Source organism: Lathamus discolor, chromosome 8, assembly GCF_037157495.1.
Source record: "Lathamus discolor isolate bLatDis1 chromosome 8, bLatDis1.hap1, whole genome shotgun sequence".
NCBI classification, from domain to species: domain Eukaryota; kingdom Metazoa; phylum Chordata; class Aves; order Psittaciformes; family Psittacidae; genus Lathamus; species Lathamus discolor.
The window spans coordinates 7,478,609-7,498,401 of record NC_088891.1 but is presented as its reverse complement, the minus strand read 5'-3'; the positions used below and the strand labels follow the sequence as shown (position 1 = coordinate 7,498,401).

Here is a 19,793-nt window from a genome sequence, read left to right as displayed (position 1 = left end):
CACAGCTCCTCAGTTCGGTCTCGAAAGCACCAACAGATGCGCCTGTCCTGCCGGAGGATGCAGCAGCCAGCGCACAAGCTTGAGACTACAGAAATTAATCCTTTAGGGTTGCAAAAGTTAAATAGGAAGAGTCTGTCATTTTTTGACATGAAGAAGTGCAACAGCTGAAAAGGGAAAGCTCATCTGATAAACAGAGACTCCCAATGTCACCAGTGCAATTGGGTTTGGAGAAAAATATTTACACTGTGGCTGAAGCGAGCTGCTTTGCAACCAAACCCCGGCAGAACTGCAACAGCCGCTTGCACATGAGTAAGCAAGTGAACAATTCCTCCCCCCCAACCCCCCAAGGATAATGTAGCACAAAACACGCTGCATTCACTTATTTGGCATAGTGCAGTTTAATTACTTGTGAAAATAATGACTCCTTTGTACGGGCTCTGGCTAACATGCATTGTTGCTGCTCTGCGGTCTGATGAGCGGTACGAGCCATGCACCAGACTCGCGTGCATAGATTAGACTGAGTGCACATAAGCAGAGCACAGAAAAGAGGCCAGTGTCCATTGTGTTTTCACAGCACATAAATGACATATACTCCCTTCATGGAATTTCTCTTTCTGTATTTTGAAACTCAATATTTCTCCTCTCAAAAGGGATTCTCAAGCTTCGATCCCATCTTATTGCTGAAAATGAGAATATAAATCTCTGCTGGGGAATCAGGATGTGCCTATTTTGCAGTTGTCACCTTCCCATGGTGAAGGGCTACGGCCATCCCCATGTCACACAGTACTCCCACCACTGTCCCATTTGAGAAAGGGGTCCATGACCTCCAGCATCCATAGATTTCTGTTTGCTGGGCTGCATGGAGGTAGCAGGATTTTCAGAGGCATGGAATGTGTTTATAGACTGCATATACTGTATATACAGGATATGCTAGGAAGAACAGGAGCTGAGATTTTGATGGTAGCATTACTGAAGTTGCTAGTGTCTTATTTTCAAAGATGAACTGTAAAGGTCACCAGAGAAATCCCTCGGATTACACCAGCAGCATCTGTTGAAGGGAATGGCACTTGGCAATGTCATGTAACCCAAGCCATCTTCTCCACTAAGAACGAACTGCCATTACAGTACTGGAACCAGTTGTGAAATACTCCACCAAATACACGAATAGCTGCTGTAATAGTATTTTTTACTTCCTATTTCTTTTTAAATGATCAGTTCCACATACATTCAGACTGAAGTGTTTGCAATAATCAAGTTCTGGCCAGCTCAAGCTTCTTGACAGTATGAAAAGCCTGTTAATGTGGTTAGTTTCACCTTGGAGAACTTTGCTCCAGTTATAGGATGAATTTGCACCTTCCAGCTTTACAAGAAGGAGGAAGAGTTGTGTGTTTTCACAGCATGACTTAAACTCAATGGAGAAAACAGTAACACTGTTATCACCTCTGTATTAATGTCAGCCAAAGGCGGCAGAAGAACAGGTTTGAGTATAGCTCTTGTCCCACCCCACACCTCCTTCACCCTCACGCTGCATGTGTTTGGTTGAATTTAAAGATGAAACTTAAATGCAGTCACTCCAGCAACACAGATCACACCTTCTGCCCTCTAACACTGCCCAACAACTACAGAAAGCAGAATAATTTACAACCCGCAATGGAGTAAAAGGTTGCATGATAACACAGACAACACAGCAGACTCCTAAACATGACACTGGGTCATTCAACCTAAACCCCAAGTATCTGAAAAGCTGACTCAGAAAAACAAAGTTAATTACAAAGCTTAAGAGAACCAGGCATCAGAATAACACACACGCAGGCCCAGTCTTTCCTCTTGTACAAATAACACCCTTGGGACTTACTTTGTCTTTACTAGCCTCAGCTTTTAAAGCTAGATCTCCAAACATTTGCTATTCAAAAAGAACTTGTCATCTACTGAGGGATTCCTTTTAAAACACTGCAGTAAATGCTCACACCACTAGTTACTTGCTATGAGTGTGAAACATTCAGCTGCTTCCCAAGACCACTAAGAGAACCGTTTCTGTTGTTAAATACCAGCATTAATTCTTACCTTAACTTTTTACTTACACTGGTAAAAACCTCTAACAAGATTATGCCTTATTTCAGTATCATTATCAATTGCCATTGTTTCATTTAACCAAAAAACTCCCCATCTATAAAGTAAGAACACAACAGTTAACCACCACCACGAAGCCCATTGGCTCCCCTCTTTTGGGCAGCTGTGCTAGTTCACAGAAAAGCCTTTTCACTTACGTTTGTAAAAGGTCTTAATTAGTTGCTATTACAGTGACTCACTTTGGGCTTTAAGAGACAGCTGGAAGCAGAACACGGTGCAACAGAAAAGGAGAACAAAACAATACGACTGCATCTCTCCTAAACCCCAAGGACCTGCCCCCATTGTAGCTAGCAAGAAAGGTAAGAGCAAAATTACACCAAAATTGCCTTTAGGGGTAGAGTTTAGCTCTTGGGCACTCTTCAGCAACAACGTGCAAAGACAAGCATGATACATGAACAGAACACTAGTAGAGGAACCATCAAATCATCCTTACTCTGTCAAAAGCTGGTGCAGCTTCTGGTAGCCCCTCTCCAAGGCCAAGCTCACAGGCGTTGCCCCTTCGTTGTTGTGGATGCTGAGAGCTCCTCTTCCCCCCGGCTGCTGGAGCAGAAACCACGTCAGCCGCAGCAGACCCAGCCTCACCGCAAAATGCATCAGTGTTTCCCGAGGGATGTTCTCTGGGAAGAAACAAGAAGGGGAAAATTAAATAAATGGGAATTTGTAGGCTGTGGGTTAGGTGAATGCCATATCCCACCTCCCAGAAACACCACACACAACGGCTGGCATGGAGCTGACAGCCCAAAAGCCAAGGAACCTGCAGCACCTGGAAAAACACACTGCCTGCCAATATCCAGGAGAGAGCAGTAGTTTAAAGCGAGGGACGTGTTACAGTGGGACTGGAGGTGCTCAGGACCACAGAAGGCAGTGTGAAAACAACACTGTTTCATAAACAGCCATGGCACAGGCCAAGTTGCAGCACTTCTAAACAGAACCTGGCATGGTCGGATGGGGTTTTCTAGATGCTCAAGCCTTCTCCTCACACACCCAGAGCCAGCTTTTAGAAACAGAGAAGTTCTGTTCATTAATGGGATGCTGATTTGTCCCAAGGCATGAAAAAAATCAGTTACATTTGAAGCACAAACCTAAAGCAGTCAAGGAAAAGAACAGTTTAACTTCTCATGCACACAAACTAAAAGTGAGGATTTTGCTTTCCTGGTTTAATTACGCCTCAGACCAGCTTTCCTCAGCTTTACACAGTAGCTCCATCATTCTGAGTAGCAGCATTTATAAACCAGCAACCTCCACTGCTGCTTTTTATGTTTAATAACCATGACCTTCTAATTTGGTAGAAGGCCCTCTTGAGCATAAAGCTTTCATCTCAGAAAAAGATCCCCCTACTCTAAAAGCTGCAGCCCTAGAACAACGCTCTGAAAAGCTTCAACCAGAAATGAGCTCCAGATGCACTGCTGAAATACAGTATTTCCAGATCAAAGCCTGTTACTTCTGTATGAAGGACAAAAGCACGTGGGTTAAAAACAACCTGTGAGAAACAGAGATTTGTTCTTTTAATTAACAAAGGATTTCAATATTGACTGGCAGCAACAACACCGCCACAAAAGCACCAACTGGGTCTCAGTAAACCATGCCAGTGAGCACGCTTGGTATAATACCTTTAGTATCATAGCAATGATTTATTGGGTTATTAATTTGGTTGCCAGCCAAACCTATACAGCAGATTTAAAAATGCAAGTACATGATGGCTTTAGGATTTATTTTTCCCCCCTCAAGTAGTATATGCCCAAGAGGAATCACTTCTTCAAAGCACTGTTGTTTTTCTTGCTTACTTGCTTTCTTAAGGGACATCATTAAGACCTTCAGTGCAAAACAAAGCCAAAAAGGGCAGGTCTTCCCTACCTGACACACAATTTTTCCCAACGTTTTTGGATCCAATTCCTGAAGAACTAATCTGTACTCGAGAACCAAAAGCTTTCTGGCACCATCTCTCTTCCGAATGACTCCAAAATTAGGTCTCTGGGCTATAAACCAATCCTTCCCTGCTAACATCCTCTTGATTACCGTAAAGCAAAACCACGCTGTCCTGAATACATGAGTATGTCTGAATGGAGGTTCCAGCTGATCAGAGAGAAAGGGAATAGCTGAGCTCACTCAAAAGCCAATTCCCAGCCTGTGGGAGAGTAATGACAAGGATTTGGGTATTAAATGCTATCGAGTGTAATGATTTAGGAATAAACAACACAACAAGGTAGTTAATCAGTGGTTGTCAGCCTTGAATTGAAAGAAAAATGAAAAATAACACACCATGTAGACCTAAGGGAAAGGCTACCAATGAGGATGCAAAATAAGGAAGTGTGCATACAGGTAGTCAAAGAGTGAAAACAGATACCCAAGGTTTCACTCAATGTACTTCACCTCTACACTGGTGCAGTCAGCGTACACTCAGTGCACATTACCTGTACACTGGCAGAGTCAATTAGGATAATTAAAGCAGAACAACTCTTCCTACTGAAATGCAGGAAGCACAAAAGCACTCCTGTTAGAGAACAGGACTGCCCTGCGAATAAAGGACATGTGGCACTGCTCTGACCACATCTGTCCTAGCACAGGATCTCTTGTTCTAGCTGCTTTGTTCAAAGGGAAAATCATCTTCCTTTTAAAACAGACAGCCCTGCAGAAAAAAATGAGCAGCACAGACCTGCAAAGCACAAGCATGGGTTCCTGAACAAAAATGCTGCTTCCTAGTTCAGCTGAGAGCCTTAGTTAGATAGAAGCATCTTCTACTCACCAACTCATGGCTCACCAATAAACACAGACACTAATTGCATGTCCTGATCCAGATGGGTGCCCCTCTCTGTCTCATATTTCCACAGACGAAATGCTCTCTCCCAGTTGTCCCAAATGCCCATGTAATATGCTTGGATGATTGCAACTTCTGAAACCCACCTTCTTCCCATTCTTTTAAAACAACCTAAAAGACTGTTTTAATTACTGGACACAGTAGTTCCAGCATTTAGATGTAGGTGTATGCAAACATAACTGAACTGAATGTGGCCCTGCCCCAAAGCCTTTGAGCAACAACGACGTGCGCAGAAGACCTGTTCAAGAGGACATGGCATGTTGCCATCCGGAACATATTACACGTACAAGCTCACTATCCAGGCCCATTTGGAAGGCTCTGCCTAACATACATACTGGCATGAGGCCATCCTAACAGATGGGCACAGATGATGGCAGCAAAGAGACAAAGTACTGTACATACAACTGCAGGGGCCCCAGGCAATGGCCTTAGAAGGTTCTGGAGAGTGCAAAACTTGCATGGCTACAAATAAAAAGGCATGTGCCATCTGTGGGCTGGATTAACGCTAATACATAATCAAAAATACATGTGTTAGGGAATGGTGTTGCTCAGAACAAGATGAGAGTTGGTCTGCATCAGGTACAGAGTGTTCCTGGATGGACAGGAGGACGATAGATCCCTGCAGCCTTCCTGACCTTGACAGGATAAAGCTTATAGCACAAAATGTTGGAAATTCAGTGAATAACTTCAGGGTCTTGTCATGGTGCAAAATGCATGTTCCAGGCATGGAAGAGTAACCAAAGCTTTAACACGCAACAGCCAGAGCTCCGTTTCCTATCACATATCAAGCACAAGCTCCTCGTCTTAAAATGGCTGTCCATGGAATGTCAACAAAAAGCTTCTTGTAATTAGGAAACCGTGGAAATACAAGGCACACACTATTGGAAAGGCCAAGGCTGTTTTGTTCCTTCCTCGTTTCCTAGTAATAGGCAAGAGTCGAAACATATGATTATTGTCCCATAATGGCAGGGCACTATAATCCAGCTGGCAAAACCTAAGACTTCAGATACATTATTTTTACATCTTTTCTTTTAGCTGTGACATATGAACAGACAGTTTATCTGTGTAACTAAGGACAAAATTTCCACAGAAGCCTGTCAAATGTACTGTGCTGATGGTAAAGGATTAAGGTTTAAGGTACTATTAGCACAAAACAAATAAGCACTGAAGGGGGGGGGGAAAAAAGAAGTTTGGGTATGACACATCCAAGAAAGCACAAACTGTTCTTTAAGTACTTGTTCTTCAAACTCTCATTTTAATCCTGACTAAATAATAGAAGCAAAATACTGTTCTGTTTAAAAATCACTATATGGAGTAACCCACACTTAACAGTTTATCCTCCATGCCCTGAGACATCTCAAGGAACAGCCAGCCATGGACTGGTTGGCATCTCCTGCTAGTCTCCCCGTGATGCTGATCTTCACTTGGCGCTCACCCAAAATATACACACATATACTCAGTGATTTTGAGATCTACTGTCAAATCTGGTCTCAAGATCTTATTTTCTGCTCGAAATGTTCTCACTGCTCAGCTCGATCCTTGAGAAACAAGGGCAACAAATCCCAGAAGCAAGCTATCACTTAACACTGATGTCCTAGAGGAAGGCTCCGGCAGACAACAGGACTGAAGAAATGTCAAGGCAAAGATGATGTGTTTGGAGTTATGAGTTTAGTTGATAAAAAGACGTGTGGATAATTCCTTTATTTAATCGAAATTTTCCAGAGCACCCTAAAGCATCTTCCTGTCCCCATTCCCACTAATATCAAAGAGAGCAGAAGCTTTCTCATGCCAATGATTCCTTAGCCACAGACTGAACAGCACATCTGAGTACACTGCCTGAACAAGATTTTCCTCTTCCCATTTTCCACTGTAGAGGATATTAAATTTAGGTACAGAAAAGATTTCTTACATCTTATCAAGGACTACAGCTGAAAAGACCACTTGGCACTGTTGACACAGAAAAGCTCATGCCCATTTATACCACACAGTCCTTTATCAGAGGGCAGAGAAGGAAGCTTGGAAAAGATATGAAACCCAACCAAAAAAATACCTGTAACCATTACGTTGAAAGGGTTCAACTAGAAACTAGAAACAGTGCAGCAGATGAACAGATTAAAGCTTTTATATCTGAAAAACATCATCAGCTGCTTATCTTTAACATCCTCCCATGGAAAAAAAAAAAGTGTTAGCTCCAAATAATCTGATTTCTTTCTATTTCTGAAAGCTTTTTAAAGTTTTTTCAGGATTTTTCTTCCAAATAAGGCACTTCTTGGGTTACTTTGTCTATTTCTACTTCGTCTCTAATTCAGACATTCTCTCTTTCTGTTAAAAACCCAAAATGATTTCTAATCATGGTGACAACTCGTGCTTTACACTGAAATCCCACTGGGTTTGTAGGTGAAGTTATTAAACGCCTAACCCAAACCCATTCAGGCTATTTCAAGCCAGGGCAAAGCATTTCCCTCTCTAAACACCTCCCATCTGGTAAGCTCAGGGAGTTTGATTTCTCAAGCAGTATTTACTGCACAAGGATGTTTGTTCTGCAGCACTTCCGGGAAGCTCTACATATTCAAGACATCAGTAACTGTGTTCCTGAAGTTAAGGAGCTGTTAAGTGTCTTATCTAATGAGATGGTCTCCTGGTTATCTGCTGGTAATTGTGGCTGACTATCAAAAGGACTGCTTCTCCTCAGGCTCGAAGGGGAATGGCTCCATGTGCTTGATCACCACCACCCTCTGCCAACATTAACCAGCTCCTGGAAGGACCGCCTCAGAAAGCTCACACAACCAACACTGGAACCATAGCTCTGGGTTTCACCGATTACTTTTAATGACAAAAATGAAAACACTGTTTCCTCAAAGGCTTTGTCAGAATATTACTTCAAACATATTCTGAAAGTGACCCGTTTACTACTGATAGTTAATGCAAGGATTTAGCTAACTCAAGGATTTAGTTAACTCAGGCTCTCTAAGCTTTTCATACCTGAGCCTGGGATCCTCCCTAATTCTTTCTCTGCCTTTTCCCCCCTCTCACTGCCACACAAACAAGCCACACTCATTACTCACACCTCCAAATACTGTGCTCTGGTTTTCTAGATGGCTTATTTTCTCTCCAGATATTTAAAATAGAAAAATCATAGTCCTGCATTTACATTGCATAGATCCTCAGAATACATACTGCATTTTGACTTCTAGATATGAATGTGTAACAATCTGTTCCATTTAAACAGCTGCCTTTAAATGCCACTGAAAACAGCAAATTACCCTACTTTTGACAGCGGTTAAGAACTATGTTCTTTAGAACGTTAGAGTGTGCTTGTAATAATTAAGATGGACATAATGACATGGCACCTGAAAGTAATGCTGTGTCTGGAATACCATGGTAACAAGAGTAATCCTTAATTATGGATATTCTGAAATATTATGGATGCCACTTGAGTTCATACAGATGGCCAGATAATTAACAGCAAGAACCTGCAATCTCCTATTGCAGGAGGACAGTGCATGGATGGGGGAAGAGAACAGCCCTAAGGACAAAACTGTCCCAGAACAGAAGTGATGAGGAGTACAGCTTGCAGGGAGGAGGTGAGGACATACTTGGCCAAGGGGCTTTCAGACACACTACCTGTGTGAGCTGCCATGAGAAGTTTGAGAGAATAGCTTTTCTATATATTTATATTTATTTTTATTTATTTATAGATATTTATTTATAATTATATATTTATATATTTATATATATATGTGTGTATATATATATATAAAGGGGAAAATATTCCATAATGGAATTGTTACCTACACACCTTATTAAACTGGGATCAAATCAGAAGGGCAAAGAAACAAGGAATTTGAGCAAGAACACCACCTTTTCACAGAAAAACAAGCAGGAAAACCTGTGAGACCACAGATACATGTTTTAAGAGACAGGATTCCATTTTCTGAACTTGCTTTTTCCATCTGAATTCATTATGTCCAGCCACTGCTCTCCATCACTTGAGTGTAACTGTCAATGGCGAGACCAGGCTGGGTACCATGCTCCACACTGCTGGCTGCTGAACTAAAAGCTTGTCATCAAAGCCCCAATCCTACAAAAACACAGTCTGGTGTTAAATTTGGCACAAAGGGTTCATTCAAATCTTTGAGGTCCAAACAAGTCCACTTTTTCTGAATGGATTTTGGGAGAAGAACTAAGGACTTTGGACATATTTAGTCTTTTATGCTGTACCAGAGTAATATAAATCAGTAAATATTTGGGTTTGAGCAATGTTAACCAAATACCTACAATAATATTACTGGAAGGATTAGATTAACCAATACTGCTCAGTGCAGTTAATTTTGGGTCAGTTTCTTTTTAAGCAATAAAAGCCTTTCTTGTTCTAGAACAGTGAGGGGAGAAAGCAAATGAGACTACTGCAAACGAACGTAGCGGGGTTTTGAAAATGTCCCGATGAAAACAGGAGAAAAGGCTCATTTTATTTTCAATTTGTTTTAATGAAAATGATGTCTAAAGAGATAACAGAGGAAGAAATGTAAAGACAGCCTAGTGTTTAAGAGATTAAGATTACTGATGCTAAACAAACTTCTCTTGTCAGATAGCAACAGCTAACTTAAGTAGGTTACACGCAAGCAAAAAAGAAGGGCACTGGAATGTTTGCAGATGTCCTCCAGCAGTTTCCAGTAATTGTGGAGATATTTCTAACCTGCAGCTGAAAGGACATGCTATATGACCATACCATACCTTTAATCTTGAGCAATGACAAACTCCTAAAGAATGAAGACCTTGGTTTGGTAACCAAAACATAAGCAAGTAGGTGATTCTCACATAGCTTTGTCCACAGTAATCCCGCACTTTTCCAGACTAAAAAGTCAAACTTACTAATGTGTTGGAAAAGAGAATAGGGGGAGATGCTGCAGCAACATGAGGAACAATCATGGATGAACGCAAACCACTGAAGATCATTTTAATGATGTGACCACCAGTCCATGGTACCCAGGAGCACATGGGGTGTTAAGTGCCTCCTCCTTAGTGCAATGGACCTTAACCACACACTGCACTGCACACACCTACCAACACAAAAGACAAAACAGCATCAGCAGATGGAGCTGGGTGTTAATTTCAGCTGCTTCTCTGGCCTCTGGGGTGTGTCATGCAGTGAACTCCCTGTACCCTGCTCAAAGGCTGGGGTGCAGGTAAAAGCAAGGAGAAGCCTCTGTATAGAGCCATCCCCTCCCCAAACCAGCACAAAGTTGTGCTTGATGGTGGATCATCTACCCAGCTTCTGCCTGCAGAAAGGCCATTACTTCCTAGCTGTTTTCATAAAAGCCAGACTCCTACTTCAGTCCTTGAAAACAACAACTTGTAAACGTGCTTGACAGCAAAGGCCATCTCAGAACAGCAGTTCCCCATCAAGCTGCAGCACTCGAGCTGGCTGAGGCTCCCGGCTCGCTCCTGCGTTCAGAGGTTTTGCTAAACAGCAGCGTTTTGTTTCCAACCCACAAGAGCCCATAGAGACATGCCAGCTTAGAGGCAGAGCTCAGAATCTTTCAAGAAGGGATATGACATTTCCTTTTGTTCTCATTTCTATAGTATTTTCTCCTTTGACAAGGTTATTTGAAGTATCTGCTGCTGACATTTAGCAAAATGTGAAATATGAATTGGAATAACTGTTCATAGGTAGTGACGCAGCCCCACTTGGAGAAGCACTGGACAGAATATGTTTAATTGTCCCAATTGCTCCCACAGTTTCAATCCTTGCTGTGCTTGTCTCTCTCCCACACACGAATTAACCCAGAAGCACCAGTACAGGGGTACTGAGTTTTACCACTGAGGTTTTTCTAACCTAGTGCTCAATCATAAATGAGGGAGATCTCTTCCATCTTGCTATAGCAAAACGGAGGTTCAGGGCCAAAACGATGACTACACTTGCAAATCTTTCCTTTCACAATGACAAAATTCCCCCCCCCAAACTCCCTATATAATTATCTCGCTGGAAAATGTTACCAGATAAATCTGCCTGTAGCAAAAAAGCTGATCAGCAGAGAAAGACCAAGACATGAATAAACTGTCCTTTTCCAGTTATTTAGGGAAGGACTCACTGCAAGGAAACAGTTTATAGCACTGTTCTTGGATGAGAGTTGCATTTAATGCCATTATATTTGTTCATTTACACTTCTGTCTACAAAAACCTCACCACAAGATGCTAAAACACTCAGCATTATAGGGCTCAGCACTCCAGAGCTCCCCAATCTCACAGGGGGTGCAAAGGATGCTCTACAGGACATTAGCATTCAGAGCCCCACATGATCATGACTTCCAGGTATATAAATGCACACTGAGCAAATCAGCGTAAATCTTATATCCTGTTTTCTCTACGTGCTGACTTTCCAAATAATCAAAATCAAACCCAGAAACTGGATCTCAGCCTCCCTGCAAAATCAGCAACAATTTAGAGCTTCAATCAAAGTTTTCAGTGACTTAAGATCGCTTTGGCTGGATTTTTATCACTTACACCAGAAATGTCTGTGTAATCACAGCTTGTTCAAACACAAACAAAGCATCAGTGTAAAAAATACCAAGTGTTCATCTCCTTGTAAACATACGACAGCAACTGAATTTCTATCCAGAAACCATTAAATATGATCAAATCTTTTAACATCTGCTAACACTGCTGGGATTGTCTGTCTGTGTATTCACATTTACAAAAGCAGTCAGCAAGTTGGTGAAAAACAAAGCAGGAAAGTCTCCTGCAGAAAACCCTGTTGCAACGAGCAGAACTGAACCTCCTGCACCGAGCAAGCCACCATCCCATCCTACTGAAGTGTTTATGACATTGAATCGTACAATAGGTAAAAGATGCCTCACTCCCTAAGTGAAACTGCCAAAGTACTCTGAAAATTCACAGCATGGATTTGTACCCACTAGAAATAGCTCCCCAGCCCTTCAATATGCTCCCTTATAACTCCCCTGCCACAAAAAAACTGCAGAACCCCAAGGACACGGACATGCCACAGCATCCCAAACACCTCGGTACTTCGGCTTCAGCAGTCACCAGAGACTTAGGGCCAGCCTTAGGGTTTATTTATCAGCATTCAGTAGCCCCCATTGCTGTGGTTAAGGGTCAGGTTTTCCTACCTTCACCTTCTTTTACCTCCAAATCATGCAGGCTCATTTTGGGGAATGCCTGTGTTTGCCAGCCAGTGTGGAACCAAGGATGCAATCTCAATCCTTAGGGGCAGAGCCCCAAATTCTCCAAGGAAAATCAGACATATTTTACACATCACAGTCGCTTTGCACCTGTGCTATAAAACCAACACTTAACCAAAAGCGACAAATCTGTGGTACAAGGATAATATTTCCAGAACATCAGACTTCCTACACACAGGCTTGCTTCAGGAAATCTCAGAAGCGTGATGCTGTTACACATACCACTGCATACACACATACAGAAAAAAACCCTTCTGGGGATGTGTTAAAGTACTGTACCTATCATTTACAATAGCTTCTTGTAAGAGAAGACACAGAGAAAAAATCATGCCTTATGTATTTTAAGGTGGCTGAAGTGCAAAGCATAGGATGCTGATGTAGCAGTGGCACACTGCTGCACATCACGTCCCACCTCCAAGCACAGAGACCAACACACCTTTTGAAAGGCATGTGGAGGGTGCCCAAAGCAGGAAACCCCTTTTATGAGGCTTTTTACCTGTCTCCAAGCTCATCAGTCTCACATGTGCCCTAAAGGTCCTCACCGGTCAGGGACTGGTCCGCTCCCAGCACGTTCCATTCTGCCGGCAGCTTCAGGTGTCGAAAGGCCAAAGCCACTTTCTCATCCAAGAAGTCCACATCTGCAGCGGGTGGTCTCGACCGGTCCAAGAACCGGGTGAAGTTTAGTGCCTGCTGGTTGCCAGCACAGGTGGCCAGAAACTGGGCAGCATCATAGGCTTCATCCTGGACAAACTGGAAACTCTCTTCTGCCACAACCAGAACGGGGTGACCTTCTCGAGAGGCACAAAGTGCCACCTTCACTGTCTCACAGCAATCATGGCCTGCAAGAGAAAGCCAAAGGAAATTGTAAAAAAGAACAGATGCATGCATTGAAGAAACACAACTGAGCAACTCATCTGACACACGTAGTCTTTACATCAAATTAGATAAGAGCAAGTTATTGAGGGTCACAACCCTAAATTAAACGCTATCTTGGGCATTTATATGTATCAGAAATAAGTATTTCTTATAGATTTTTAAAAGAACAGATGTGTAACTCTCCTCTGTCACAATATAAACTAAGAAATATAAGCCACCCTTACCTGACCAGGCAATCTTTGATCAGCGACAAGTCAACTCAAGAGTGGAAAGTAATTCAAGTGAAGACATCACTCGCGTATCAAAAGCCGGATTATAGAATATGGTCAAACTTTACTTTTCCAGCTCCACGGGACTCCAGTAACTCACCAGAAACTACAATCCAAGTGCTACAAAACTACACACTCCAAACGCTGTCACAACACTTGGCTTCTACAGAAAACACCACAGTTTAACCTAAACCAAAGACCTAAATGGCTACAAAACACAACCTGCCCAGGCACGCCTTGCGCTTGCCCTCAGCTCCCACCTTCACCACCGCACCTGCCCTTTGCTTGAGTTCACGTGACAAAACAAAACCTAAGCTGCTTCTGCTAATGAAACCATGGAAATGGCCACTTTCACTTTCCATATTTACAAAACAAGAAGGGAGATTTGAGAACTTTGTTTGTTTGCTTGTTTAGGGCAGGGGGAAGAGGCGTAAGGATGCTCTGGCATAGCACTGATTTCCTGGACTCGAAAACTAGTAAGAGAAATAAAATAAACCCACAACGTCTTTTTGCGATGTTCAAAGGAAGAATATTCTCTGTGTCCAACACAACCAGCCCTTGTAATTGTCAGACATGCCCCTTCAATAATAAGGTTTGTGTTTCAAGTTCACCGTGCAGCAGTTTCTTGTTCCAGTCTCGGACTGACGTCATGGGTGTTTCTGCCAGAACAGCATGGACCCTGCACTAATTACTGGAAAAGCTTCTTTTTGCCCATGACCTCAGCATACTACTACATTCATGGAACCCTGCTTAATTAAATAAACTGTCATTTTGTATTTTTAAAGGCTTGAAAATTCACTTTGAGCTCCTATTTGTGGTCAGTGGGAAAGTTTCCTTCTTGTGTCGGGGCCCTTTGCTGTTGATTTTCCTGACAAAAGGAAAAATATGTCCCTAATTTTCATGGCCTTTCAGCCAAACTTCCAAAGCTGTTTGGAGGCTCTTGGCTTCTATACAGGTTTTGTCTGCTGAAAAGAGGCAATCCTGAAGTTAATTGAAAGGTTGAAACCACTATTAGGACACTGTGGGTAGCACCAAAATTGTCAGAGACCAGGCTGTGGGGCTTCTTAAGGAGAGCAAATGCAGCTGGAAAGGTATCAAAGGCAAGTGTAGAAGGGGAGGAAAACACACATGGATGTTGCTGGAACAGCTCACTACAACCAGAAGGCTCTGAAGCTGAAAGGTGAGAGAACTTGTTTCCTTCCAGCACTAGGCATCTATTAGCAAAAGGATGATGTGAAAGCTGAAGGAACAGATTTACTATCATTGATGTTACAAAGAAGAATAAGGGTAAGGTGACCCTAACCATTCTGTGATTCTATGACTTCATTCTACTGTTCTCAAATATTGCACATGCATTCCAATACGTCTCCAGTCAACAGGAAGGGCAGGGAACTCAGCAGCCCAGATGAATCCCATTCACAGAGTCCACTTGCCCTCAGAGTAGAAGCCTCAAATGCTGAAGGGAGATGGTCCAACTTTGGGAGAAATAGCCTTTAATGCAGTTCAGAACTCTACATCCCTCTCCCTACACTTCTTGCTTTGCTCATCTCCCTAAGAACATCAGGATAAGCAGCAGGTAAAACTCATTATGTTTATAGCCCCCACAAAAGCAGTGAGTTAGATGCAGGCTGTGAAGGTCATGGCACACTGCAGGACTGACTCAAGTGCTGCAAACTTGGTTCTCCCTAATGCAAAGCAGTGAAAGGTTGTTAGAATGCAGAGTTAATAAATATAATAAAAGGCTCCTGAATAGCATGAGAAAAGCTAAGCCTTTGATTTCTGTTTTTAAACTGTTTTCTGTCTATTCCCATAAGAATCCCACCTGCAAACTAACCAAGAATACGACTACTCTGACAGAAAGCCCAGAGGACTTCCAGGATTGAAGCAGAAGGCAAACAGGCCTGTAAGCAGCTACAGAAATATACTTTGGGACAGTCACTTCTTTGTCATGAAGCCAAACAAGTCTTCTGGTGAACAGCAAAAGCTCCTCTATCATGACAACAACTAGAGAAACCTCAGTCAAGACACATGGTCTCCTTAAACCAGTACATCATGGATGTACACAAAGTTCCCTTGGAGGGAGTGGAAGCTAAGCACCAGCCCCAAAATTAAGCAAAACTACACAACTGTTCAATGCAACACAAGGGGAGGTGATAAAAAGCCCATGTCCTGATCTGAAGCCAACGATGGCTCTTGTGAAACTCCCCAGATACTGAGAACTGCCTTGAAAGGGAGGTGACAGAGCTGGCGATCCATCTTCACCTAATAGGATCAAACAAGCATCGTGCTAAACCCTGGGGAATGTTCTTCGAAAGGGCAACTGCTCTCAATGCTTTGATGTTCTCCCTCCTTACATCTGTGAAGATGTCAGGCTCGGGGGGGTCAGAATCTGGGACAGGTTGTGACTTTTGGCAAACAGTTCAAACAGACGAGGAGCCAGTAAGCAACAAGCACAGCCAACACCAAAAAGATTGCTCAAGAGGTCTCTGCCCCCCTGCTTTGAAACTACTGCAGGAACGATGTAAGCAAACATGTCCCCTGTACATGAACCTTCTGAAGGAACTGTTGGAGGGGCAATGATACTCTCCACATCAAAGTCCATCGCTTCCTTCGCCTAAACTAATATCTGAACTTCAACAGCCCTTCTTCCCAGAGCTTTAGCAAAAGTGAGCTAAGCTTTCTGGCACTCTCGGGAGAGAAGTGGTTACCATCTGTAAAACTAGCTCCAATCTGTTTTTACAACGTTAAATAACTTGCCCAAGATCACGAAGAGCTTCAGGCAGTGCCAGAACAGACACTATTGCTCTTGATCATCTCCTTTCCGCTCTGGCTGGTAGATAGCAGGGCTTTCTCCCAACACGGGTGAAACACCAACAATCAGCACCATCGACTATAGACTGCTGTGACTCCCTCATACACCTTCCCCAGAAGTGGAGCAGAAAAATATCTGACTCATTAAAAAGGAAAAACACACCTGGGTGTGTCAGGAAGAGCAATGAGCCTATTGATGAAGGTTTGCATTTGGTAGGCTGGAAACGTGGATGTGAATAAATCACACAGATGAGTGCACCCACAGAAGGAAGAGAAATCCCTGTGCTTTACAACACGATCAGGTTCATGATGCTGCCCAGCACCCCTCCCGAGTGCCTTCAGTCTTCTCCAGAAATCAGGGCCCTTGGCAAGAAGAGCAATAACAAGCAAATGATGAAATAGTGATTGTCATGTGTGTGGCTATGCTTCTCTTTGTGCATTTTTATTCCACAGTACAAGATTAGGTCATTTATACACTGGCTTAACTGTGATTGAGGGTCAAATAACCCACCCCTTAATTCTTCCTCCATTGCATTTTACCCCATTTCTCGTCCTGTTCCTTAGTTCCTCTAAATTTAGCTTGGAAACAATTCACTGCTCCGAGCTGTTTTGGGAAGTGCCAACGTATTGCTGAAGCAATACAGAAATTAAACCAACATTTCAGTCAATGCAGAGATGCGCTCAGTGGCTTGCTTTTGTTGTAATAAAGCAAAACCCTCACCTTCACATAAAACCACACTTTAAGAACTATTTGAAATGAGACCACAACTCTTCAAGTAAAGAATTCCTTACTGGGCCACTGAAGCTTGACTTGGGGAGGACACAGGAACAAGAAATGGAGATATGGAGTTCTCGTCTCTCTGTACTTATGCTTGAAGAAATGAGATGCATCAGTATGATAACAATGTAAAACAATGAGGAGGAGAAAAGGTGGTGTTGTAAGTCATTAGCAGACAAGTTAATGTATGGCCTTAGACCTGTCCATTTAATTGGCACCTATAGCTTTGATGTGGGGTGTGGTTGAAAGACAGCAACAAAACTTTTCAGAGCTCTTCTCATTAAACAAGGCACACACGAAGACAAAACACCCCTAACACAGAGCTTTAATAAAAGATGAGTTCATTTCCTACTCCTCTAAAAGTGGAAATCCTGCCCAAACCTCCTATTTTCAGAATTCACATTTGAGCTATCAAACAATGGGCCCCCAGCCTGGGCAGCTATTTAAAACCCTGCTGGAAGCACATGTTTGGGTTTGCCTAGTAGATGACTAAGGACTCCAGTGCTAATTGCATCCTCTGTGTTACCATGGTGGAGCTGGGTTGAAAGAGGTCTTATAAAGAGATTCAAGCAGGACAGGAAAGCCAGCCAACAGACATGGTGAATCGCATGGACTATCTTGGATTTCCAACCAAGAGATGTTGCCATCTACTGGCTTGTAGACAGGGAAGCCAAGGGATCTCCTGTGGCCATCTGAAAAATGCTTCTTTTCTGCTTCAGAAATCACAAATTCTGGTGCTGAAAATCAGAACTCATATTTGACATGTGCTTGTGTGATTTACACAGTTATAGTATCCACTATCACAACACAGGAAGCACTATGAAATACACAGGCACAGCACCAGCAGTAGACAGGAGCCTTTGTTTTTCCTTTTAAACCCTTGGTTATTAAGTTTGGGAGTGTAGGAAGAATTTTATATGGCCCTTTAAACAGCAGATGCCCTAAAAACCTATAGAAGTACAAGACCCCACACATAACATCTTGATTTCAATACAGATTCAATCACTTTTTCCTGTGACTGATGTCATCTGGTACTGGCATCATTTCCTTTTTATACACTGCCTAGAGCAGTTAAGTACACCAAAGAGGATGGACTGCAAAAAGCCTTCTTGGCTATGCTTTTTTATTCTATTTTAGGGGTTTTTTTTGTTTCATAATTAAGAGTATTTTCAAATCCACAAGTGGTACTGCCAAGTGGTCACTTGTTATGAAACTTGTTTACCCTTCTGGTCTACCAGCACAAAGATTGCAATTCATGAAATACAGATTTTTCTATGAAGACTTGTTTCTTGAGGGAAAACACAAACAAGAATGAAGCACAAACATATGTAAAGGATTCACACTAAAAGTTTAAAATGAAGGTATTTCCAAGCTAATTGGAATTCATTTTAGTCTATGCTTTTAACTAGCAGGAAGAAAGTAGAGAGAATAAGAACAGAAACAAAATACACGAAGCAAACCCCTGAGATCTACAGGATTAAGAACAAGTTAAAAACTGAGCTTCCTACTCCTCCACCTTAGCTTAAGCACGGAGAGAAAGCTCTCAGTGAGTCAAAGCATTTGGAGTAAACAGGAGTGCCTCAGCCCTGTGGAAACTGCTGGCAATCAGCTACTAGCAGACAGTCAGTCTCAGGCCCTTCTTCTGCCTCTCATTTTGTTCCTCCTCCCCTCTGAAACCTGCATAAGAATCCCGCACCTTCTAAGATCAACCAACAAGAGAAGTGATTTAGCTATGACAGAGCAAAGGCTCAGAGCAATACAACACACTGCAACAGGACACACAAAATTACCGTAGTGACTTGGCTCATAAACAGGGTATTTCTTACCCTTCACTTGTTTAGGAGCTGCTGCAGCTCCGGATTTACCGCACTGGACTGCCTCTCCCTGCTTGAAATTTCATTTCAGGTTTCAGCTCTTCTGCATCTCCCACTCGCCACACACCAGTCTTTACATGCAAAGCCAACTCTGTGCTCAATACTATAGCCATTATCGCAATGGCACACAAACCTGCACTAGATACACTACACAAATACTTGATCTCGCAGCACATCAGCTTTGTGAGCTTCTGCAAAAATGTTCCCCCACATGCGCCCAAGAGTTTCCCAACACTGACATGCCTTCACTGCCCACAGCAAGCTGTGGTCAGGGTTTTTAACTCATGTGGACAGGGATGAGGATGTTCCTTCTTTTGCTGGCTTGTTTGCTGGATCATGATATGAGGCTTTTAATTATTAGCTGTTTTTCTTTTCCCGTAGGGGAAAAGCAGAGGCAGGCAATGAGGCTGCTGTCCTGCAGTGAAGTTTCACTTCCCTACTTTAATACAGACTTTCTACATTACCACATGAAATCTGCTTGGCCATTCAGTGTCCCGGTTACCCTCCCTACCCTGCAGAGATGCTGGGAAGACAGGAAACATACTAATGATGATAACAGTGTCAGTTACTACAGTTTATGACCAACACTAAGTAGAATGATGCATCCATGATGTAAATGGACACATCAGTCCCCAACAGTACTTGTTCAGCAGTAACAACAGTTTAGGCATAGCAGCAGAGCTGATATCATAAAATGGTTTGGGTTGGAAGGAGCCGTAGCGCTCATCTAGTTCCAACTCCCTCTAGACCAGGTTGGTCAAAGCCCCATCCAACCTGGCCTTATACATCTCTCTGCATCCTTCCCTGCTTGGACCCTTGGTATCTTTTCCAGTTCCTAATGATACCCAAACTCAAGCAATATCTAGTGCCATCACACATCTGACTGCCACATCAACAGACCTTAACATGGTGTCTGATAAGACAGCATTTGAAACTGTTCTGCAGAAGAGAGTGCCTCTGGCACAGAGGAAAACTCCAGCTATGGAGAATTTGAACCACATCCTTTAGAAATCTAAGTACTGTAACAGTGTCAGTAAAGC

The 19,793-nt window shown here is 42.7% G+C and overlaps 1 protein-coding gene across 9 annotated transcripts in view; it reads right to left on the bottom strand.

The window, feature by feature from the left end:
• Positions 1-19,793, bottom strand: part of AKAP13 (A-kinase anchoring protein 13) — a 212,980-nt gene that overhangs the window by 111,932 nt on the left and 81,255 nt on the right. For all 9 annotated transcript variants that reach the window (XM_065688843.1, XM_065688844.1, XM_065688842.1 and 6 more), the window contains 2 exons: positions 12,688-12,984; positions 2,564-2,747 (listed from right to left, as the gene is read on the bottom strand). In XM_065688843.1, the coding sequence (XP_065544915.1) occupies positions 2,564-2,747; positions 12,688-12,984 (481 nt within the window). The remainder of the gene's footprint in view (positions 1-2,563; positions 2,748-12,687; positions 12,985-19,793) is intronic.